Source organism: Drosophila rhopaloa, unplaced genomic scaffold, assembly GCF_018152115.1.
Source record: "Drosophila rhopaloa isolate 14029-0021.01 unplaced genomic scaffold, ASM1815211v1 contig_178, whole genome shotgun sequence".
NCBI lineage: Eukaryota > Metazoa > Arthropoda > Insecta > Diptera > Drosophilidae > Drosophila > Drosophila rhopaloa.
This window is the reverse complement of record NW_025335059.1, coordinates 4,763,472-4,787,453: the sequence shown is the minus strand read 5'-3', so window position 1 is coordinate 4,787,453 and position 23,982 is coordinate 4,763,472. Positions and strand designations below refer to the sequence as shown.

At 39.8% G+C, this 23,982-nt stretch overlaps 2 protein-coding genes across 9 annotated transcripts; both read right to left on the bottom strand.

The window, feature by feature from the left end:
• Positions 1-302: 302 nt before the first annotated feature.
• On the bottom strand, positions 303-16,258 carry LOC108046342 (signal transducer and transcription activator). Of its 7 annotated transcripts, none has more exons than XM_017125978.2 (10): positions 16,039-16,258; positions 6,226-6,631; positions 5,083-6,104; positions 4,540-5,016; positions 4,222-4,479; positions 3,961-4,161; positions 3,777-3,918; positions 3,026-3,266; positions 1,766-2,041; positions 303-1,186 (listed from the first exon to the last, which is right to left on the bottom strand). In XM_017125978.2, exons 2-8 carry the CDS (start codon positions 6,348-6,350, stop codon positions 3,071-3,073), a joined length of 2,421 nt encoding a protein of 806 aa, XP_016981467.2. In that variant the 5' UTR covers positions 6,351-6,631; positions 16,039-16,258; the 3' UTR covers positions 303-1,186; positions 1,766-2,041; positions 3,026-3,070. The 7 variants fall into 7 exon arrangements, with proteins under 7 accessions (XP_016981467.2, XP_016981464.2, XP_016981466.2 ...); XM_017125975.2 differs by having other exon boundaries at positions 3,090-3,266; XM_017125977.2 differs by having other exon boundaries at positions 3,090-3,266; positions 3,777-3,897.
• A 105-nt stretch (positions 16,259-16,363) lies between these two features.
• Positions 16,364-23,753, bottom strand: LOC108046373 (mitochondrial coenzyme A transporter SLC25A42). 2 transcript variants are annotated; one of them, XM_017126024.2, is made up of 6 exons: positions 23,514-23,753; positions 18,915-19,154; positions 17,947-18,250; positions 17,622-17,887; positions 17,122-17,308; positions 16,364-17,055 (listed from the first exon to the last, which is right to left on the bottom strand). In XM_017126024.2, the coding sequence occupies exons 2-6, from the start codon at positions 19,132-19,134 to the stop codon at positions 16,902-16,904; spliced, it is 1,131 nt and encodes a 376-aa protein (XP_016981513.1). In that variant the 5' UTR covers positions 19,135-19,154; positions 23,514-23,753; the 3' UTR covers positions 16,364-16,901. The 2 variants fall into 2 exon arrangements, with proteins under 2 accessions (XP_016981513.1, XP_016981514.1); XM_017126025.2 differs by lacking the exons at positions 18,915-19,154; positions 23,514-23,753 and adding an exon at positions 18,399-18,589.
• Between the last annotated feature and the right edge of the window lie 229 nt (positions 23,754-23,982).

The following is a 23,982-nucleotide window of genomic DNA, read 5'->3' as shown; positions in this document are numbered from 1 at the left end:
TAGTTTTTAAAATTGAACACCCAATTAGTGTTTAAAATTACATTTAAAACACTTACACAATGTACACAATTAATTCAAGTACACAGCGAGAGTACAGGACATTCAAGTAGTATCCAAATATCAACATTGTTTTTGGCGAGCCTTTCTCATGTGATTCTGTGTGTGAATGTGGGTGCTTGTGTATAGTTTTTGGGGAATGTGTGTGTGCGCTAGTTTTCACAATTAAACATCAAAAACATTACGTACACAATATAACATTTTGTTTCTCAAATTGTGATTTCTCAAAAGGAATTCCGTTTCCATTCGCATTTAACTGTTTGAAATGTTTATTAAATTGTTTATTTATTTGGGGGGGTGTACTTAAGCCTTATAAAATTCTTAAGGTTCACATAATAAGCTAAGTGTAGTGTAGTGTTATGTTATTATTGTTGTTCTTTACATAAATGATTATGTTTATGATCTCTCATACAAACGTCGAGTGCTCCTCGTGTCTCTGATAACTGACTAAAAAGGCAATCGCATTTGTCGCATTTGAAATGCATTGCAAACTCTGCCCTGACTCAAACAAAAAAGTTTTAAAAAAATATACATGGATTAATTAAATTTTTGCGCATTTTCAGCATTGGAAGCCAATAAAAAAAGGGGTTCACATAAAGCAATTCACAATGTTACTTAGAACTAAACTAAAAATAACGAAAACATTCTTGGCGTTGCTGCACTAGTTGATTTGTTTTCATCGTTTCGTTTAACTTAGGCTTAGCAAGAAATGTTTTTGTATTTCAAAATTTTAAAATTAGGTGATTAAAATTAAAATCAAAATCAAAAATTTAGATTCAACAAATAGTTACTCACTAACTAAACCAATTCTCTCGTCATTATCATTTAAACATAATGTTTTGTCACAGACGAACACGTCATCGTACAAAAATAAAATTATTTCTATATAAGTATATATAAAGGTATATATAAAAATATAAAACGAATAACATGCAGACACATTTCAAAGTTTTATAAAAAACATATATGCTAAATTCTGCATAAGTCAGACACATTCATAATCATGGTATAAAAATGTTCTGTTTGTGTGCTGAAGGAGTTTGTGTTGAGGTGTCGCAATTTGCATGCATTGCTCTGGTAGATCTTATTGTGGTTCATGTTGTTCTTGTGGTTTGGCGTTTCACAAAAGCTGCAAGGATAAAGGTAAGATTTGAGTTTAAAAAAATTATCAAAAAACATGTTCTAAGTAGTAAGTATTAGGTACGCGAGTAACATGTTAAATCTGAAACTATCTTGTTTTTTAAAAATATTTATTCACCAACTGCGGCATGAAAGCGCTTGTAAACATATATACGTATATAAATATATAGATAATCTGGATGTAAATTCGTAATTTTATTTCATTCCTTGTGTGGAGCGTAAACTCTTCTAAATAATCTTAAATAGCTATCGGATCCCTGACCAGTGAATCAGGCTGATTTCCCTAAACTTCCTCAAGATTATTATCTTGATTGTTTATTACGTATGTAAGAAGCTCAAAATTACGATTAACGTTTAAAATACGTTTAACAATTGTAAAACAATCGAGAACATTAAATACGTAGCTTAATAAACATCTCAATTACAATATAATATTTACCATCTTAGGAAGAAACATTTAGCTACAACTTATTTCTTTCGTTGACGATCTGTCCTTATGTGCAAACATAAGTTTAGTGCTTTTGGGTGATTGTTAAATTGAAACAGTATAAAGAGATTAAATACATACCAAACAAAACCTTCCACTACGATGCATTCCCAAGTCTAATAATTACATATAGATAACATTAAATAAAATTTTCGAATAGCATATTGAGTCATGCGCCATATCGTTGCAATCGCTGAGGTGGCGAAAACATCATCGTCGGACTTCCAAGTTAGCGGTACACGTTCAGGTGTTTATCTAATTTCGTTTATACATAGACTTCTACATTTTTCACAGTAAGTTTAGTTATAATCCTCAAAGTTTGTCATCGAATCGAAGTCCGCAATTCCAAAGTCCCCACTAAAAAAAGTCACGAACAAGTTTGGGTAAAAATAAGAAATTAAATTAATAAATAATTAAAAATCAAGATGGAATAAATTAAAATCATGCAGGCATTACTTTTAGGGCAGGATTATAAGAATGAAATGGCAGAGAAGTGCGAAACGAAATGAAGATTAGCTTTTTAAGGAAATGTTGCATTGTATGACTTTTCGTTTTATGGAATCCAGTCCCTTAAGATATATAATAATATATAATAACAATAACATCAAATCGATTTAAAAATCACAATGAAAAATTACAACAGTAACGAGCATGCAAGCCTTGAAAAGGGCATGCAGTATATTTAAAATCTAACACGGTAATCGGTTTGAAACATTTGTCAACTATTTTAGTTTCTTTTCAATCTGAAACTGTCTAAATCGGAGGCTTGGCCAACTCATATCTGCCTAGGTCAGATTTAAAGGTGCATGATGGTGCTATTCTGCAAGCTGCGTTCAAAGTGAAATATAGAAGAGGGTAAATATAAGCTGTTAGACGGTATATCATTTAATATTTTAAAAAGTCCCTTGATTTGGTTTTTTTAAGTTCATAGAGTGTCAGCTGAAAAGTTTAAAAAGATGGCAATACTTTGAAACATTACGTTCAACAATAAAATAACTCACTTAAACTTAACGTAATTAATTGTTCATATTTTATAAATTTAGTTTGCAATCGACTTGAGTTAGTAATCGCCGTGCAGAGCCCATCTGAAGTTTATGAATCGGGAGGAGTGATTTTTGGCATGTGTTGCTGATGAGGCGATGCAATGGAATGAGATGACCAGCGACTATTCGATTAGGGAAAAGAGGAGATGGTGGTCAGGACGGATCGATCGGATGAGAGCGCTATTAAGGCATGAGTGTATGCGGACGAACAGCTCGGGAAATATCAACCAGCAAACGCGTGAAGTGATCTGCATTGCGTGTTTTGGATGCTAAACGTAATTAAATTAAATAGTTATACCTCTCGGTAAGTGGTCTGAATAAAAGACGATGGCACAGCTTATGCTCAACAATTATAAACGTACTGTCTATAGGGGCTCATCATTAGGGCATCATTGATCTCACTTATCAATGGATCGTTGGGTGAAGCAAATTGAACGATTTTCTCTAGGGCATCGGCCGTTTGACTAGCATCGGAATCTGATTCCTCATGTCGTGTTGGGCTAGGGCTATGGTAACTGAAGGCGCTCTCTGGCGAGATACTATACCGGCACCCAAAAATCAATAGCCGCAATAGGTTGAAAATGAAAATAAACAAAGAGTAGGGTATGTAAGTGTAAGTACAAATAAGTAGAGTCAAGTGACATGAAGAGCTCATCAAAGTGCTCAGCCAGAATCTTCAATTAATTTTATTAGTTCGAATAACAATAAAGCCTCAAATTTGGATTAGTCAGGAACAAACGCTTTCAATTTCATCACATTGCACCCTTTCATGTCTCTTTTATCGAATTCAAAGTATTGCAATCTTGTTAAACTTTGTGTCAAAATCATAAACAAAACAAGGCAAAGTAAAGCAAAAAAGCAGAAGCATTAAAGGCAGATCGGCCATGACATAGAGGCTGTATCGATCATCTCGGGCCAATGATTAGCCCTCCATTCAGGCACTCAAGCCAAATATAAGCTCTATAGATAACAAATGGATTATTGTTTTTGCTGTTGCTGTTGGCAGTCGGATTGGTGTAGTAGCAGTGGCGTCGACATGCAAAACTTACTTTCCCAATTGCATGGCATCCTGCTGCGACACGTGGTGCGGTGTTCCACTAGTGGATCCGTTGTCTCCGTTGCTACAAACGTGGACGTGCAATTGGCTCTTCACATATCCTGTCACGGGATCTATATCGATGGGTTCAGGTTCTAATTAGGCGTAGACCGTATCCTCTAGAATTTCATTCTTACCTTGACGCTTTGAATAGAACTCGCCGAACGCGGCGTCCCTCTTTACGGGAGACGAATTACGATCGCTGGGATGCAGCCAACAGAGAACATCGAGATCTCGGATACGATCGGCCAGGCTCAACACCTGGAAGTCACGTGCTGTCCAGGGCACCAGCATGGTGACGTGCCCATTTTCGTTTACATATGCGATACTGACTCCACCTGAAGTTCAAAAGCAAATTTTAACAAATCCGTGAAACCTTCAAACGAATCTACACTCACCTAGCTCGCTGTCGGAGAAGCGAAGCAGGAAGGTACCAATTCCACAGACTGAGCGCAGCAGGTCATCCTGTGCTTTGGCCTTGTTGATGAAGCCCATGATACAGCCAGCCTTCCACATGCCCAACATGTGATCTTTGGTGAGTTTCATGATGGCAAAGAACCATTCCCAGAAGGTGAACGACCGATCGGGCAAGGGTTCCTTGCAGAACTGGTTCCAAGTAATGTATTCGGAGCGCTCCTCACGCTGAAGCTTTTCGTCTATAAGCACAACAAAAAAATTAGGTTCAATCAGTACCAAAAACTGCAGATCCAACTTACATAGAAAGTCCAGGTTATCCATAGTCAAAGAGCGCCCAGTGCACGATGCGAATTTAATATTAAGCGCCACGGACAGCTGGGCCCAGGTGACACGGTCGGTGATTATGAAAGGATCGCGTACCCTCTCCGCGAACGCATTGTCCCATGTAATGGTCGCCCAAGACTGTGGCTCCTGGTTGCCGTGAACAATCACCACCACGGGAAGTGACAGAGTCCACACCCGCATTTGGAAATCGCTCACAGTGGTGGTGGTGTAGAAGAGCAAGCTGAACTTCTCGTCCATTACGCTCTCTGTGCCCTTCTTCTCTGCCCGCTTAATCTTCTTCAGCTGCATGTTGCGGAAGCTGGCGGAGAACACATGGTTATTCTGTTGGTACTCCATTGTGCTGGAGCAGTTCTGTATCTCTCCCGAGGTTTGTCCGGCCACGCTGCTGTCTATCTGGTGGTTGCGCGCGGAGAACCGCTGCGCTTGGTTTTCTGTGGATAAATTATGAAAAGTTAAGGTCACATATATTAACCAGCAAAAGCCACTTTTGATGTCACCTGACATGATGATGCACTCGACTGTTGGCGGATTATTGTGGAGGCCCAGCTGGGATCCCAAGAGCCAGCGAACAGAGGCCGCGAAGCGTGTGTTGGTCTTCATCACTTGTGGCGGCTGCTTATCAACGATGAAGGCGGAACAGACCAGGTGTTTTCGGGCGTTTTGCACCTGATCGAGCAATTGTGTTAGCTCCGGTTCTTCGTTGGTCAGACGCACTCGCATCGTCTCCTTAACGGCAGCCATCATGTGTGCGATGAAAGTCTCAAGTATCTCGAAGCAGCGCTGGATGTCTTCCAGGGAGCCTTCATTGAATGGCGCTCCGTTTCCGGCTTGCCTTTGTTGGTGACACCATTCATTCATCTCGTGCATGACCATCTCGTAAAGTGACTCGTAGTACATAAAGCTGCGACGCATTGCGATCACGATGGCCGCCTTCTCATCGATCAGATTTCTATAGGCCACGTCTGCGTTTGGCGAGGCTGTAGAGCTCAGCATGTAGCTGTAGTTCTGGACCAACAGCTTCAAAGCGTTGGCGCAGTTTCCGAATTCATTGAGGGACTGCATGATCTGGTGCTGCACCTCGTACAACTCCACTTTGGGTGTCGCCATTCCGAGGGCTGGAGAGGCGATTCCGCCTGAATGTTGCACATTGTGGACGCCCTGAACGACTGACGGATTGCAGCTATTCGACACCGCCAGCAGATCACCGGCGTCCATGTAGCCGGTAACCATTGGCGTATTGTTCATATTGTAAGAACTAAGCGGCATTGATTGGCCTGCTGTGGAAGCCACGCTCTTCTCGGTGACCAGCTGCAGCTCTTTCTGTAGACCTGTGCGCAGGTTAGTGTACAGCTCGACGGCGGATGTTCGTTGGATGAGGGCGCAGAGCTCCACCACTCGGAACTTGAGCGCTTGGTCAGTGGCGGTGCGCGTAGACAGAAGCTTCTGCTGCAGATCCTCGTTGAACTTTAGGGCTACGCGCTCCAGTTGCTCGGGAGAGTTTGGTGTAATTTGCTCCGACCTGTGGATTATAAGATAGTCGACTATTAAATCATGCCCTGTTCATAGAGTTAAGCGGACTTAATCGTATCCTGCTGCTGGCCTTAAAAACCCCGTTATCCCCAACTTCCAGCTCTACTCACATTATCCTGTCTTCGATCCAGGGCGCCAAGCAGAGGCGCAGGTCGAGCAGACCCTTCTCTTCGTAGAAGGCCGCCATTCGCTGCTCGCAGTCGGAATGACTGGATACGCGCTTCCACAGGCTCATGCTCTTGCTCTACCCAATGGATATGATGATGGTTTTGTGATTTGTATGCTTAGCTGTGATAGCTGAATGGATATGGTGATCAGTGCAACGTTTAGGATTTGGTTACTGGCTCGGATTCAGTTTCTCTTGTGGAACTTTTTGACGAGGCTCTTGGCCCGATCAAGGTCCGGCTGGCTTCGACAGGCAATTGAGTCGGAGTTGTCCATAAAATGCATTCGCATACATGCGAACGAGATGAGTTTTTCTTATTTGGTTTGGATTTTAGTGTGGTTAGAAGGAAACTATAAATACACAAGCATATGTACATGAGGGTAAGTGCGAGGTTTTGGACAAATAACGACTCCTAATATTGGATTAAAATGTGATGTGATGACGTTATGGTTTTAAGGGATCCGAAGTAATATGTACACCCCAATCATATTTCAACAATTTTTTCGTTGCAGCTTTAAGTCATCTACCATAATGACAGCCAATTGTTGACTTATCTATCAAGGTTTGGGGTCCCCCTTGGTCAAATAACAAAATGCACACAAACAGAATGATTTTAGTGTCACAACGAAAGGTAAAGTAATAGCTATTCAGTAAGACATCATTGTTACGCCTTCAAGAACTATATCACATCATATGTATGTGTGACTGTTTACACTAAGACCTTTTTTACATTATTCAAAACTAAAAGTTTTCAAGATATGCACACATTATATGATACTTTAAAGATTTGTATGCATAATATAGCTTTATAACTATGTTTAATTGGTTTACTTTGTATTGAGTAGTTTCATTAAAATATTCAGCTGGTCAAAGAAATGTGTTCAATTTAGGTAATAGAATTATAATTAGCTAGGAGTATTAGAGGAGGAAGCAGATCCCCCAGCCATATCGTGAGGTCATAGAACATCGCTTTATGAGCAAGGTAAAGAGCTGAATGAATGCGACCAGGCCGGCTTTAGCCTTTAATTACCATAACAAAAAATTATTGCAAATGGCAAACACAGCGAGAAAAACCAGCTCGCACGCAAGTGAGAAAATAAACAAAACGAAGCACAACAACGCGTGAGGTGAATTCGAGACGCTCCGAACAACAGGTGTGAAAATTAATTGCACCGCCGGGCGAGTCCGATCCGTGGGGAATATGACTCTTTATGGCCATGCTAAATAGTGCTGATAAGGCAGCCTGAGCCTGGTGGCCACAGGCCAAGCCCTTCTCCTGCTTCTTTTTTGTCCCTGTCCGCACCAACGGCGACAGTTTCTTGTCGTCGAAACGTGACCGTAAATGAGTGGTAGCCCAGACGCAGGTCCAGACTCAAGAACCAAACCCAAAACCTGAACCGAAGCGTGTTTGCTTTTGTGGTCGATACGCTAATTTCTGTAGTTACCCGGAAAAAAGGCCAGCGCGACGCTCACGTAGCAAATATGAATGGCAGAAGAAAACGAAGAAGTTGAAAGAGTGGTGTAAACAAGGCAAACCAGTCCATTTCCAGTCCAGGCAACGAAATTAGATAAGGATCTAATGACCGAAACAGGCCCGAAAATGCAGCCCAAGCAAAGGGATCAGCCCAAAGGAGAGGTGGATGATCAAAACAGGTCGCGATACCTGCCCCAGGAACCGAATTCGGATGTGCGGCTCACTAGGTATGAGAGTCAGGGAGTCAGCTTAGGTAGATTGAACCAATGTGGTGATTGTGTGGAAAGGTATACTCGAAACTCAAAGGCAGGTTTCTTTCTATTCATAAGTTACTGCTGCTGCTGATTTTGCTGCTCTTTCTGCCCTTCGACGCTTTTTAGTCCAAAGCAAAGTAGTTCAAGGTTCTGGATTGGTTGTCTCTAATGTGCCAAGTCAGTTGGACGCAACTCAGTCAAGTCGGCAAAAGTTTTTGTTTTCTCTTATTAGGAGCTCCGAAGTACTTTTCCGCTTGTTATCAACTTGGAAAATGCAAAACAGCTGTATTTAGGGTGAGTCACCCACTCCGAAAAAATGATCTATGGAAAACCTTTAGGCAGAACAAAAGGAAAACTTCGGTCACCCGGATGTTTTTATTTCGCGGATCGATTGACCAGCTTTATAGAGAATTCTCCCTGATCCCACTTGGGATATCTGAGAGCAGCAGAGGCTGTCAGGTGGCTGCTAAGCATTTGACAGACTGTTTACAAACAATCAGTAAGCGATACCCAGTCGTGGTTATTTATATGTCACATCGGGGGATCACTTTCCCAGCAAAACAAACAACAAATCACAGAAAAACTAACAAATAAAAGTGATATTTAAATATGATGAGATTTGAGCAGGTCTTTACCGATCGATCGAAGAAACTAAACTGAAGTCTTCCCTAATTTAACTTCCTACTTTTATACCTCAAACTTTTCAATTGATAAGGCCGAAACAAGATTGACAATGTCGAAATAGGGAACCATTAAGAATGATATGAAAATTAAGCCGAAGTAGTGAGAATAATCAGTGTTTGCTGGAAATTTGCCTTATTCCATATATTACCATGCTCTGATAACGCGATGGCCAAAAGGCATCGATGAATCAATTGCCGTGAAAGATTGCGTATGGATTAGGTGGAAAACTTGTCGAGCAATCGAACAAGTCACTTATCAGGTCAATTTGCCAACTTTAAATAGCCCTCTACTGCTTCGAGGAAAAGCGACTGGAGTCCTCGTTTATTAGGAACTGCAAAACTAGTAACCGAATGGCAAAAATTTGTATGCCAATAAACATATTATTATGATATTCGGCTAATGGAATTATTATGTTAATTTACGCACAGAGCCTCTGCGAGCGGCACAATTTGGTAGAGCTGGCGTATATTATCAACGTAAATAACCAACCGAAGGCCATAATTAAAGTCGGAAATGCATGGATGGATGCCTGGGTGGCAAACGCCCTCCTCGGGGCTGAGGAAATCCCATCGCAGTAGTTTTTGGGGAGTGGCATCATAGGGAACCAGGGTCAGATGGACGGTAGGTTTGTACGACTGCCTTATCGACGTCATTCCTCATTCAAAACCTACATATTTCATTCCAAATATTTCCTTATTTATGATAAAGCCCAAAGTTTATCTTGGCTTTGTGGTGCTGCGCCAACGAAATGCACAGTTGGATTCGCACATTCCGCACGAGTAACTATGCACAACTATGCAAAAAAAAGGCAAAAAAATCTAAGGAACTAACGCAGACGCGATAAAAAAAGATTTCTGAGAATTTTTCAGTTTTGATAAAGACTTATTTTTGAATGTTTTCACTGGTTTTTTAACATTAGCGATAAAGACTTCAAACTTCAGACATCCAAAATCCTAATTCTTTACCGATCTTGCATAAATTCACGGACTTAGAATGGTGATGTTGTGATGTCTTAATTTTTTTATAAATTTGAATCGGAATTACATATGTTCATGTAAATTTCAATAGGTTCAACAGTTCGTGTACAAATACATCACTGCAGCCTTTATTCTCGGAACTAGTCAGTAAGTATAGGTGCACAAGAGAAACTAAATAATTTCGAACATCGAAATATAATGAAACTTTATAGAAAATCATCTTTTATTGCGTGTTTTTGCTTTGCTTTAGAGCTACAACATCAGTCGGCATTCAGTTCACCGCAAAAGCCGCGATAACCGGTAGTTACCTGGCGACCCTACCGCTCCCCCGCACAGCCGACATTAGCGATTTATAGCGCCATATAGAATGTGTGTTAGTCGGAGGGGCAGAGGTGGAGTGGGAAATATATTTACTTAGTTGCAGCCGCACACGTTAGTCGGCGTTATTTGTACGCGGCTGGTTGTAAATGTTCACACATGTCCACGGGGGCTTCTGGGCCAAATGACGAGGTGAAAGAGAGCTCCGCAGCTGGCCGGCTTCAGGGGGTTAAAAACGTGTATACCACAACGGACCTCAAAAGCGCGTCACACACGCAAACAGAGGTATATTCAAACCACAACCACAACAAATGTGTAACGAAGCTTTTTTCATTTTTTAAGTGTATGTATAAATTCATTTCGATCTCTCGACGGCGAAAATGTTTTCAGTTGCAAAACTTGAATTTGCATTGACGTCTATCTTTTCAGCGAGCGTTCCGAGAATCGCCGTTTATCCAATGCATATACTATATTCCCAAAAACCAAAGCTAATCACACGTCGTTTTCTTTGCCCGAAAACAGGGCAGTTGTTATGCACCTTATGAAGTACTTAATCATTTAATATTCAAGTCCTAGCTTCTCAGTATTGATCAAAATTAATTTATAATTTCATTTAATCAGTAACGGTTCACGGATGTCAATTTTATTAGACTATGTCTAATCTTCCAGTGTCTCCAGCGACCTTGGGGCCTTGAATTTTGCACAATGAAAAACCTGTGCATGCAAAGAAAGTGGTTTGGCAGTTGCAGCGAAAACCGAACTGGTTGGGCGACTTTTTTATTCCGTTTGAGGGGTATGTAAAGCAGCGGATCCAAGAAAAATATAAGTCAATTCAGCGTTCGCCGGGGGAAAACCCGCAGCTCATAGTTATCTGCATTTACAATTGGGTGCCAATTGTTATGGCATACATACATTCTTGACCAACGGATTGTTTGTTAGTATGTATCCGTACGAGTATCTGTATCTCAACAATCACTCGCCGAGACCAGCTGCCCACACAAAAATGGTATTTTTGCTGTTGTTCGGCTGACAGCGGCAAACACAAAACCGAATCGCAAACAAACAGAGAAATACAGCGAAAGATAGAGAGAAAGAGGAAGAATAACAAAAAAAGCCCGATTGCACTTTTAGCCGTGTGATTAATGCTGAGCTAGAAAAGCCAAATAGGCGCACATTTTAGATAAGCATTTTGCTATGACTCATCGGCACTGAAAATTAAGCAAACGTTACTCCATTTTGTTTATCTTTGTACATATATGTATATCTGCGCTGCGAAATCTCTGGGGTAAACAATCTGCAGATACAGATTGAGAATAATCCCCAAAAGTAGTATGCACACACATTTTGGCGTATTGCCACAGCGAAAATTCTGGAAAACGTCTTATCTGCAAGTGGGCGTATAAACAAGATATGGGCCAGATAGAAAAGATCCCCATTTTCTTGCGAACTGAAAAGCTTTTAGAAATCCAAAAGCCGCTAACGGAAAGTTTTATGGCAGCAGCCCAGGCTGCTGATAACTTAGCTTGAAAGTACGTATCATAAAACGATAGACAACTAGAAGGCGCAGTGATACCTCGGTATAAAGAAACTCACCATCTATAAGTGGCTTGCATTTATTCATTTGATTATTATAATATTTAAATGGGAGGCCGGTTTTGAAAAACTATGGAGCACCACTTTAAACTTATAACTAAAATCTTTATAGACAATAAACTTTTACATTTTGAGTACATAAATATGGTATACGCAAATTAAGTTGATATATCAAATCTAATATTTATTTTTTAAAATATGCGTTCTCAAAGCGACAATCCAGCCTTTCTTTTTAACGGTTAAAAGCTGTTAAATGTTGGGCTGTATTACCAAATATGTTGTGTTTCAGGCCAGTACATTTTCCTCAGCCCTTGGTGCCTTCTAAATCCTGACCATTCCAAAACCCTTCGTTTTGAATCCCCAAGAGCGAGGGTTGTACCTTCTTTGTTTCTGGCTGTTCTTTTCGCTTTTTGATTTCTGCTGCTTCGACATTTGTGCCAGCCAGCCGAACATTTTGTATTTTTCTTATTCAATTTTTTATAAACAACGCACACACACTCGATTTCTGTGTGACGAGTGCCGTTTGTGATATTTGTTTTTGCACTCATAAAAGTTTAATAAGCATGCCTTTTGGCCTGTGGATGTGTGGGTGTAACTCGTACAATGACAATGAAAGCCACAATCCCCCACCGTCGTTGCACCACCCCAACCTCCCCCTCAAGCTGCCTTCTTTACCCCGCCAAGTGTTATTTAAGTAATCATTTATCGTTGTTGCTCGCCTGACATTTTGCACGATGTTTGTCGGCTTTCGTTTCCCGTACTGAGACGCCGGGTCGTTTTGAGTATATTGGACTAGTGGCCAGCCCGCATCAACGTATGGTTTCTCCACAAATTCAGATTAACGCTCAATGACATATTTGTCGAAATTTTTTGAGCTCATCACCTATTTATGAGGCTGCTAATATAAATTATTATATGACCAATGACTTCAAATATTAATGTTTTAAGTGTAAAGCATATTTGTTGAAAAATAATTAAAGCCTAAAAAATATTTGTCAGCAAAAGCCAAGACGTTGAATATTTTGATGCTGACACTTTGGGTTTTTTTTTGATTTAAAATCCGTATTTTAAATAGGTCTGAAATCAGACAGGTTATCGTGCAATTTTTATTGCTTAACATTGGAATTTCTGCGAAATATCATTTAATGGGTTTTCTTATCAGGTGATTAAAACCGAGGTTGAGCCAAAATATAATAAGTAACAATTAAATATTAAAAATGTAACTATCAGCATGGTAATTTCCCATGAACTGTTTTTTTAATTTAATTTAATTTTATTAGATTTATTATTTTTTGGTGAAATTTACTTTGTATTGTATTTAGTATACGATTATTTAAAATTAAAAAGAAGTCTAATCACAATTTGACACTTTAGTAAGACACCACAAACACTGGGAATCTAATGATTTTCAAGTGCTATATTTTCGCTTCGTTTTTTATCGCCAGAGCCAGGGGCCAGTTATTAATACAGAAGCATAAAGCGATCGATAAGCGGCCGCAATAAGTGTAAGTACAGTAGGCACCCAAGCTAAGGAGACGAATAGAAGTCTGCTCCACTTACGTCTGCTGCACCATCGATTAAATGCAACGCAATAAGCGACTTTGATAACGAGGTGTCGTTGTTTCAATGTAAATAGAGGGAGTCGCCGATCAGGAACAGAGCTTCATTTGCGGTTGAGGATAATAATTCGCATAAATACGTATTAATTGGCAATGCCCATATCTAAGGTCCAAAAATAAGGATTAGTGCCGATAATTTATTCTGCATATTTTCACATCTCTCATATGAACATGGGGAATTGAAACTCGAATACCCTAGGAATCAAACTGATCAGCTAGAGAAAAATTAAATGACATAATTTTCACTACTCTAAAAGCCACTTTTTTTTTTACTTTTTTGTAAAAACACCTTAAAGCATGCAATATATATCAAATTGTAGATGCAATTTTCTATCAAATGGTAGATATTATTGAATACTTATATTTATTTTAATAGAAAAAGCATATTTGGAGCACTCCGATTTTGATAAAGAAAGTTAGAGTGGTATTCTCCATGTCAGAAACGAAAATCTTTTGCCAACTACCATAAATTCCCTGTCCATTTAGCTATCGATTAGACGCCAAACTATGACCAATATTAATCTACTATGTCCGCAACTATTAGGTTTATCAAAAGTTAACCGACAAGGGGTTAACGTTGGCGTCGCTGACAGTCGTAATTTGTCCGAAGTGGTAAGAGCCAGCCGGGTTATAGCCAGGCCAAGAAGTCGGGGTGTAAAGAGAGAGAGGGGGCAAGGAACGACCGACGACAACGAACAAGATAAAAGTGTTGAGCGCGCAGAAGTCGGCGACGTATGAAAGCAAGAGTAGCATGTGAATATGAGAATGATAGGGCCCCGAACGCCTGGTACAGACAAAAAAAAAATCATTTTAAGTTTATCATTTTTATATGGGGACTATTCAAACATAATTAAAATTAGTCAATTGGAATTATTGATAATACATATATTTCATTGAACAGCTTTGGGACTTTCGTTACGAAAGGTAACTGCGCAGGGCTCTAGCCTTTGGGGTCATCTTATGTGTTTTTTTTGATAAGAAAGGTGTAATATAAATACATATACTAATACATTTTTCTCGTGAAAAATAGTCGTGTATACTTCAGAAAAGAACTGACTCCGATCATTTTCTGAAGACAATTTTTTAAAATTTGACCTTTGCATTTCGATTTGATAACGAGCTCCTTTTTTTCCCTGTGCAGGAGTGCGAGTGGGATGGGTAGATAGGGAACAGCTAATATACTCGATAGCGGTGTTGTTGTTGCTGCCATTTGTGCTATTGCACTCGAAATTCTTGTTGCCTTTGTTTTTATGGGCTTTCCAGGAAACAACAATGAACGAGAAAGAAGAAGCAAAATAAGAAACAGGAGCGCGTTGCACACACATGTGTGAATGCGACTGTGTTTGTGTATTAATAACGCCTCAAGTGGAAACACATGATGATGGTGCATTGGTTTCGTGCTTAAATTGCAAAGAACCTTCGCGAAGGTCTAACGACCACCCACCCACAAATGCAGCCGAGTCCTCCCACCCACACATGCAAAACCCCCTTTTTGCTCTTTTCTTCCTATTTTCTATTTACCTTGGTCACACAAACACCAGCACACAACACTGTGTAATCACACACGGCTGGCTGGTATCGGGTTGTTTGTATTAGTACGCCTGCCGCTGTTGCTCTTCAATATTTGTTCGTTTTTTTTGTTATGTATTTGCCGTTTTATTTTTAAATCGCGTTCGCTTCACGCACACACACAGTGCGAGAGAGACGGGGCACACCCGCACACACACTCAGAATCATAAACGTCGGTGTCCTGGCAAAAACAAAATTCATCTAGAGGACGACTCTTCGGAAGCAAAGTGCCCTTGTAAAGGAATTCAACTAGTTGCGCACTTGAAAATTGCTCCGGTTTTTAGCAATTCCTTTTGAAAATGGTTAAGATTGTAGCATTATTAAAAACTGATTAGCTAGTGTTCCTCTGTTTCTTCACGCGCGGCAGGCCCTGAACTGTGCTTTTTACACTTTTCCGCAGACAGAACCGTTTACTTCAAACTCTGAATAGTAAATTAATAATAACGAATAGGTTGGGGTAGAGGTGGAAAAACATCGATGTTAACATAAGTGTAATCGATGTTTTCAAATCATCGGCCTGTTTGGCAGGGCATTATCGATGATCTTCCATCTCTAACGAGTGTTGAACCATTTCTTGCGAACTGTTAACGATTTCCGTTAACCCTATGCAAAATTGAGTGTAATAAGAGGTTGGGAATCAGCATTTGTTTGCGAATATAGATGATTTTCGTGGTGTGGACTATTTGCGTCAACCGTTAAAATTAAAAAAAAACTATTGTTGGTAATGATCAGTTCCGTACTTTTTAAGTATTCAACGACACAAAAATACCAGAAATCTTAGCAGGTATGAGAAATATAATAGCTGGGACTCAAACCTTAGCACTGCCAATTTAACAGCAATAGAAGTTAATAATGCAAAAAAATAAACAATTTATTAAGCTAATGGCAATAAACAAATATTTAACAAATGGGGGAAATACACGTGATTTGTTTATATTGCTGTGGCGCCGCTGCTGAAAGTGCGCAGGTCGTTTGCACACACACACATGCAACCTAGTGGCGGTGTAATTAATTGCATTCAATTGATTTGTCCACCAAAAGTCAAGGTTAATCAAAACACAATTAGTTTCATTTCTTTTGTCAACTTTTGTGTATTCCGTACATAAACAGAAGTTCCTTTAATTTCACCTGTTGTGCGCAGCAACAGGCGAACATGCCGCCCACTTCTGCGCGAGGGGTGGAATTCGGAGAGGGGACTTTAAGGATGGGCCCCGTCAAATCAATAGGCTTTAAATAATTTATTTTCTCCACTTTCGGCCTATCACTCACCTATTAGTTTGCCTTTTTGGTTATGGTCTTTTCACGAATTGCAGGTGGCAAGGGAAAAGCCCTTTTTTAGCTAACGAAAACACCGCCTGCAGCACGCGGCTGATTAGCACTCCAATGCCAATGCAACTAGACTTTAATATCACTTTTTAAACACAATTAAAAGTTGTTTTCGTTTTTGCGTACTTGAAATTTTGCGAACGCGACTGGCGAATAGAGATTTCGATAGACCGCACCCCCGCAACAAATGTTATCGATTAGTCCGTGGTGTTGCCACCCCCCACAAAAGTTTGCGCGCGTTTTCAAAACCATGAAGTAAACCCATTGATTAAACAAGTTTGTAAATTTTAATAATAAAAAACACACTAACATACAAGAATTACATAGTATATGCATAAGATGATTTCGCTGGCGAACACCCTTAAATTCATGGCAATTTTTACAATAGCAGCTTATTGACATCGAGGTGGAAATACACAATATACAAAATGTTCAAAGTAAATCATTAGTCTAGGAGTAAACGAGTGGCGTGTAAGATTAAGTTATTGTCCAAGCAACACCATTGAATACGAGCTGGACCCTAGAGCAAGGGCCTCGGGAGGCGAGTCATTATTCAGACGGTTTATTGGCTGATATACTTTCGGCTTACGGCGATAATAAATCAATTACGGTTAATAACAAAGTTAAGCGCATTCGGATGTGATCTCTTTATCGCTTATTTCTCACAACTAACAGCTAAAAATATCTAACAATTAGAGCATGTCGGTGCTGCACTTCTATCTCCTCAACTTATCCATCGATCACGAGACTTAAGAACAAAGCAGTGCGTTTTTGGTGTGGTGTTTATGGGTGACGGTGGCCAGGGGCTACTTTTCGGGCCCCCCTCGCTTCAGGTGGCTCAGCTCTGTGAGCCACGCCTTGATCATATCGTAGGTGGAGAAGCTGATGCCCACGGCAATGGGGCCCTTTATCCAGTTCATGCTAAGACCCTTGTAGAAGCCGTTCTTGATGCCCTCCTCGCTGTAATATGATTAAGAAACCATTAAGAACAAGTTTAGTCTTGTAATTGCAAATATGTTTACGAACCGGTAGATCTTCGCGAGCGTCTCCAGGATGGTTGGATAGCGATCTCCGCTGGCCGTGTTCACCCGCATCGTCTGCATTCTTCGCCGCACAATGTCCAATGGATAACTGGCCGTTTGTCCAGCGGCACCTGCCGCAGCCCCGAAAGCCAGCGAGACCAGAGTATTGTGTTTGTTGCTGCCAACCATTTCTGCAAACAAAAAAATTAGTAAATAAATTCATAATCTCACATAACACTTTACAATTATCTTTGGTTGTATTCTTTGGAATATTTCTAATAGTTAAATAAAGAAGATGCATTTTGCTTGCTCAACTGGTTTTAGACTTTTGAGGACATTTGTCCAGTGAAAACGGTGGTAATAATTTTTACTAACTAAAAAATGATCTATCCTACAAAGTCGGCTAAAGAAAACTGTCCCTTAAAAGAGAAAATCTACGCTATGAGGGACACATCTCAAGTTACAAAACGGTACATAAATTTCTCTCAAGAAAAAGTTTCTCACCATAGTACTCCCGCTTAAGGGTCTCGTAGGTGAAAAAGGAAGTGCCCGCATAGGGAATCACACCGAGAACCGTCGCCCAGTAGCCACGGAACAGTGTCCGCGGACCCTCCTCCACCCAGATCTTGGTGAAGACCTGTCGCAGGGTGCGATAGCCTGTATATCGATCTGTGACTGCCATGCGGGCGCGGGCCAGGTCCAGGGGATACGTTAGCGACTGGGAGGTGATTCCTGCCAGGGAACCAGCCAAAAACCGACGCCCCTTGGTGCTATAAGAAAATTAATTTAGTAAGTACATTGATCAATGGCAGAGAGATGTAAAACTCACTTGGAGCCGTCCTTGTCCACATGCAGGATGCGTCGCCACTGCTCGTGGGCCGTGAACTGTATGGCTGCGTAGGGCACTATCCTGGCCATCGTGGCCGAGTTCCCCCGCCACAGGGCCAAAACGCCCTCGTTGGCATAGGTGTTTTGCAGGTAGCGCAACGAGGCGCGGAACGAGAAAGGAATATCGTTGCGGATCTGGAAGTTGATCTTGGTGCGGTCCAGCGGGGCGATGACCGTCTTGGCCAGCGCCCCCGCCGCCGCTCCGGATATCAGGCTGATAACCACCTGGTCGATTTTTTGACGCACTGAAAGAACACAAGAAGAGATTTTAAAACAAGATGTTACCAATTAAAAACCAATTATAATTCAATTTAAAATATTAGCAAATTCTTAAGTAGGGTCATTTTTTTTTAATTGCTTAAATCACAGCTAGGTATTGTCATCATTCCATACCAGTTGCGTCTATTTCATAGACCAATAAAGGGAGAGACATCAATCAAACAAATAAAATATCATATATAACATTGATTCATTTGTTCTTTCAACTGGTTAAGCCTGCATTAAGGCTTTTAAGAATTTATATTACTTTACAATCCACAATTGACCATATTTTGTACTAATAACACACAAAATTTTTATTGAAGTCTAAATTATTTTCAGTGCTATCCTATTTCAGGCTAACATTGATATTAAACTGCCTACTATGCCAAGAAAAAAATTGTTTTTTTTTTAATATTTTGCCAATAAAACTAGTTTAACTCAAAGAGACTGCAATGCATTTAATTTAATTTAAAACTCTGTAAATAAATTTTTCATTAATTTTCATAATGACTGTGAAAAATTCTGAATTCGACATTTTTATTAGCCTATTGATTTTTTTTTTTGCTACTTTAACGTTAAATAGCCCAAAAATAAATGTTTAATGTTTCAAAATGTTCAAAGAGAGATGGCATAAATGGATTTACTTACTGGGTGTTGCGCTGGGATTGACTGTGATGGCGGGTGTGGTGGCTACTTTAACGGCCGCTACCGCTGATATTTCGGATGGGGCCAGCTGGGTGCGGGATGTGTCCGCATCCTCCACGTCCGAGGGCAACGTCGTCGCGGACGTGGCCACCGTGCTCGAGAGCTGACTTCCCGTTGACTTGATGGACATGGCGATGTTGGGCTTCTCCAGGAGACGGCTCATGGCAGACTCTGGCTAGGGACCTGAAATTAATTTTAATATCAATCCGAGCCGAGTAAATTACCCCAGCAAAGCGTGGGCTTATCGCGACCGCTGATAAGACCTCAATATGGCCAAAAACTAATCTAAACTATCCGAATGTTGCTTTGCTTTTATAAGACTTCCCAGCAGAGACATCATAATCATACGTATGTGGGCGAAAATGAACAGCTGCGGTCAAAATAATAATATATAAAAAAGGATAACTCATTGACTAGTTAAAATTTAATTATAATTTTAATTGTCAATGGACATAAAAATACAAAACTGGCAATAATTTACATCAAGAAATAATTACCAGAAATTGTTTAGTGATTTATTTAAAAGTCTCTGTAAAATATCGTTGACTACAAACTTTGAATTATGTAATTTTATTTAACACCTAGCACTTAGAATTTTCAATTAGCAGTAAACCAAATTATTTATCTCTGAATTTTTGATTACTAAAAGTCAGCAAATAACTGTCTTAGCCATTGTAAATTATAAGCACTTGTGTTACTTTGCACCCATGAGACTTATAAACAATAAACAATAGTTTGGTTGCAATTCACTGAAAAGTTGTGCAGCTTGTTATCAAATCAACTACAAACCACAAGTTTGGAATTCGTAGAAAGTGATTCGGGTAATCATTGATTAACAATTACAGTAAACAACAAGAAAAACAAGCCAGTGAAACCCAGAATATTCGCAAATTATATTCTCAAAATTATTCATATGATGCATTCTTAATACTCAAAAAACCCAACTTCCAACTTAAAAACACCAAAGTAGGCATTTCCAATCGTTCAGTTATGTATAGGCAGCTATAGAATATAGTCGGCCGATCCTAGAAATATATGTCGGATTGATTGGGCAAAAATAAAACCCATAGAAAATACCAACTTCCTAACTTAACAAACACCAAAGTATGGCATTCCGATCAATCAGTTATATAGCAGCTAAGGATATAGTCGGCCGATCCTAGAAATTGGTACGTCGGATTGATTGGCCAAATATAATACCCATAGAGAGTCCCAACTTCCTAACTTAACAAACACAGAGTTATGGCATTTCCGATCAATCAGTTATATGGCAGCTATAGGATAAGTCGGCCGATCCCGGCCGTTCCGACTATATACTGCGGCAAAGGAAAGAAGGGTGTGGAAAGTTTCAATTCGATATCTTTAAAACGAGAGACTAGTTCGCGTAGAAACAGACAACGGACAGACAACGGACAGACGGACAGACGGACATGCTATATCAACTCAGGAGGTGATCCTGATCAAGAATATATATACTTTATAGGGTCGGAGATGTCTCCTTCACTGCGTTGCACACTTTGACCAAAATTATAATACCCTCTGCAAGGGTATAAAAAAAAACCCATAAAAATCCCAACTTCCTAACTTACAAACACCAAAGTTATGGCATTTCCGATCAATCAGTTATATGGCAGCTATAGGATATAGTCGGCCGATCCTTATAAAATTTGGTACGTCAAATTGATTGGCCAAATACAAAACACATAGAAAATCCCAACTTCCAACTTTACAAACACCAAAGTTGTGGCATTTCCGATCGTTCAGTTATATGGCAGCTATAGGATATAGTCGGCCGATCCTATAAAATTGGTACGTCAAATTGATTGGCCAAATAAAACCCATAGAAAAACCAACTTCCAACTTTAAAAACACCAAAGTTATGGCATTTCCGATCGTTCAGTTATATGGCAGCTATAGGATATAGTCGGCCGATCCCGGCCGTTCCGACTTATATACTGCGTGCAAAGGAAAGAAGGGTGTGTGCAAAGTTTCAATTCGATATCTTTAAAACTGAGAGACTAGTTCGCGTAGAAACAGACAGACGGACAGACGGACGGACGGACAGACGGACAGACGGACAGACGGACATGCTTATATCAACTCAGGAGGTGATCCTGATCAAGAATATATATACTTTATATGGTCGGAGATGTCTCCTTCACTGCGTTGCACACTTTTGACCAAAATTATAATACCCTCTGCAAGGGTATAAAAACACTTTACTGATATTAAAAGTGTAAAGTATATATTTTCAGTGCTCCTTTTTTTAGTGCAGTTGTTTTTATGGACCTCAGTAAATAATATGTCTGGTTGTTAATGGCAAAAAACATTTCACAAGTCCATGCAAATTTTCAGCTCTCACAATTGTTTCGTAATTGACAGAAGCATTTCTCCCTTGGCATAGGTTCAAAAATAGGCACTCAAATTGCTTTTAAGAACCAATAATATTTACCAATATCGAGCTATCTCTAGCCCTCTAGAACTTGGCAATTGAACTTTGTTTTGGTCTTCAGTCGAGTCATTCTGCCACTGGAGTGCGAAACTTGGCCAGCGCTTATGAAGTTATCCCTCTGGGTTAATCAGCCGGAATTGATAAGAGTTTGCCCAGCTGCTAATTGCGTCTTTCAATAGATAGAAGGAGGGTTCCAGAAAACATCGATCGACCCGCTTCGTAGATTGTACTCACCAAATGCTAAACGAGCCCGCAAACCGGTTGCCTCGTTTGCTTTTTATAAAAAGCAAACAGCACCGAATTATCAGCAGAATGAGTATATAGGGGCAACCTGTCTATGTGTGGCACACACCTCCAAATCAATTATCATGCCGAATATTAAAAAAGGGAACTCAGGTCGCGAAATGCTTAGGCGTAACAACACGTGCATTTTGCGGGGGGTGTTGGTTCGGGGTGGTGGGTGTTCTGGGGGTTGGGCACTTTTCCAAGTTTAACAGCTGAGCGCGGCTAAAATTAAACGCTTTTCATTGAGCAGCCGGTGCAGAAAACCGTTGAGAGCGAGAGCGTTCATCAACGCAATAGAAAATGAATAGAAAACTGCAGCCTTGAACGTGATTACGTTCATAGACAGATTCTGAATGGTACAGTAGTCATTGGTCAAGGGGCAACTTTTAAAGCGGACCACAACTAAACATTTATCCCAAGAGTTTACTACGGTTATTTTAAAATTGAAAGGTTAATGACACGGCAACCGTTTAAAGCTAAAATTATATTACTTTACAATTTTATTAAGCCAATCTAATTTAATTATATTATTCAATTAAATAATAACCAATAAACTAATCTAAGATTAAGCTTAAATGTTTAAGTAGTATACGAAGCCGCGATTCAGTTGACCAAATAGAGTAATCTATTCAAGTTTATTAAAAAAAAAATTCAATACAGTTAACCCAAAGAGTCAACTATTTATTTTTTGTCTTGTTTTTGTCTTGCAATTAAATTAAGTCGTAAATTATCTTTTCACATTTTTGAGAGTGCACTTTAACTACACTTTTAATTTTAAATTGTCTGAACAAAGGACACATTTCATTTGCCAAGAAGTAATAATTAAAAATTTTGCGTTTTAAAATCATTTTCCTGAACATTAGAAAAGTTCAAAAACAGGTGTGTTATATTTTTTTAGCTTTTACCATTTCCGCATGTCAAAAAAATATCTAAGCATTTTAATTTTCCCTGGTTTAAAGTTTATTGCAGTAATTACTGTACCTACAAATATTACACGCTTTGGTGTGCGGCTTAACTATGATTTGCTGGGTTTGTCGCTAAGCTCTTTGATACCTGCCCCCCATAAACTATTTTTTGATAAGAAATGTGGCCAATGAAAACCACTGTGCACTGGATGCTGTTGTTGCCGGCTCTTAATAAACGTAAACAAGCTCGTTAGGCGGTGTTTGTGCACTTTTTTCTCTGCTTTTGCACTCAGTCAAGGCTGAGGTTTACTACGAATCCAGTTTATCCAGCTAGTGTTTTCCATTTCGGTTCTGGGTTTCAAATTTGTTTGCTATAAATAGATTCTTGTTGGTTGAGGGGGAGGGGGAGGGCAGATAGTAAAGTTCCAACATCATTTCAGATTGGACTTTGAACCCCTTGAAAAACAACTGGATGAATGAAAATGTATGTAAATAATACATATATTTCATTTGCACTTACACCTGTGCATATGTTATTTCCGCACTCATTCGCTTGGAAAATGATTCGACTCGCAATGCTTTTGTTTGTTGTTTACAAAACTGAGTTGGAAGTCTTTTAGGAATACTACGTGACTTAATTCTGATTGGAATTGGCTAGTGGGAGCGTGAAACAGCTGTTGCTGCTCGCTTAGTGTGGTTGCCTTTACTTCTCTTAAATTTGATCCTTGTGATAAATCTCTTTGCAATTTATCAATTATCTCTCTTGTTTACTACCGATTAAACAGTTGCAACATACGAAACACACTCATACACAGGCACCTTATATAATTTGGCAAAACGAGAACAACAAATTATATACATATTTGTATGACTATGTATGTATGTAGGCCTCACACGCACCTTTGTTTTTGTTAGCACAGATTCTTTTTTTCGGCCTCTTTTTCGTTGTTTCGGCCTTGGCAACAATAACAACACCACTGGCGCTCCCGCACTGATTTTCACTTTATAAGACACTGGAATTTTATTCACTGTATCGCGGGTTGGCTTATTTTCTAGTTTCGGCTGTTTCTTATTTCTTTAAAAACATTTTTCGCGCGACTCCGCCTGTCTTGGGAAAGCTCCAAAGAGCAATTGACAAAAACATCGTGGGGGGGCTGCCAGACGGAAGATATCTTCGAAAGGGATGCCACATAGTAAGGAACTTTTGTAGCCAACCCGGCCAGACTGATTTGGGGTTGAGTCCGTACTAAACAGCAAATCAAGTAAGGAACCATTTACGATTGATCCTTACGGTTGCACAGTGGTTCACTTAGTAGGAAAAACACAAATCCCTTCTCGTATACTATGCGGGTGTCGGCACTTTCCTAAA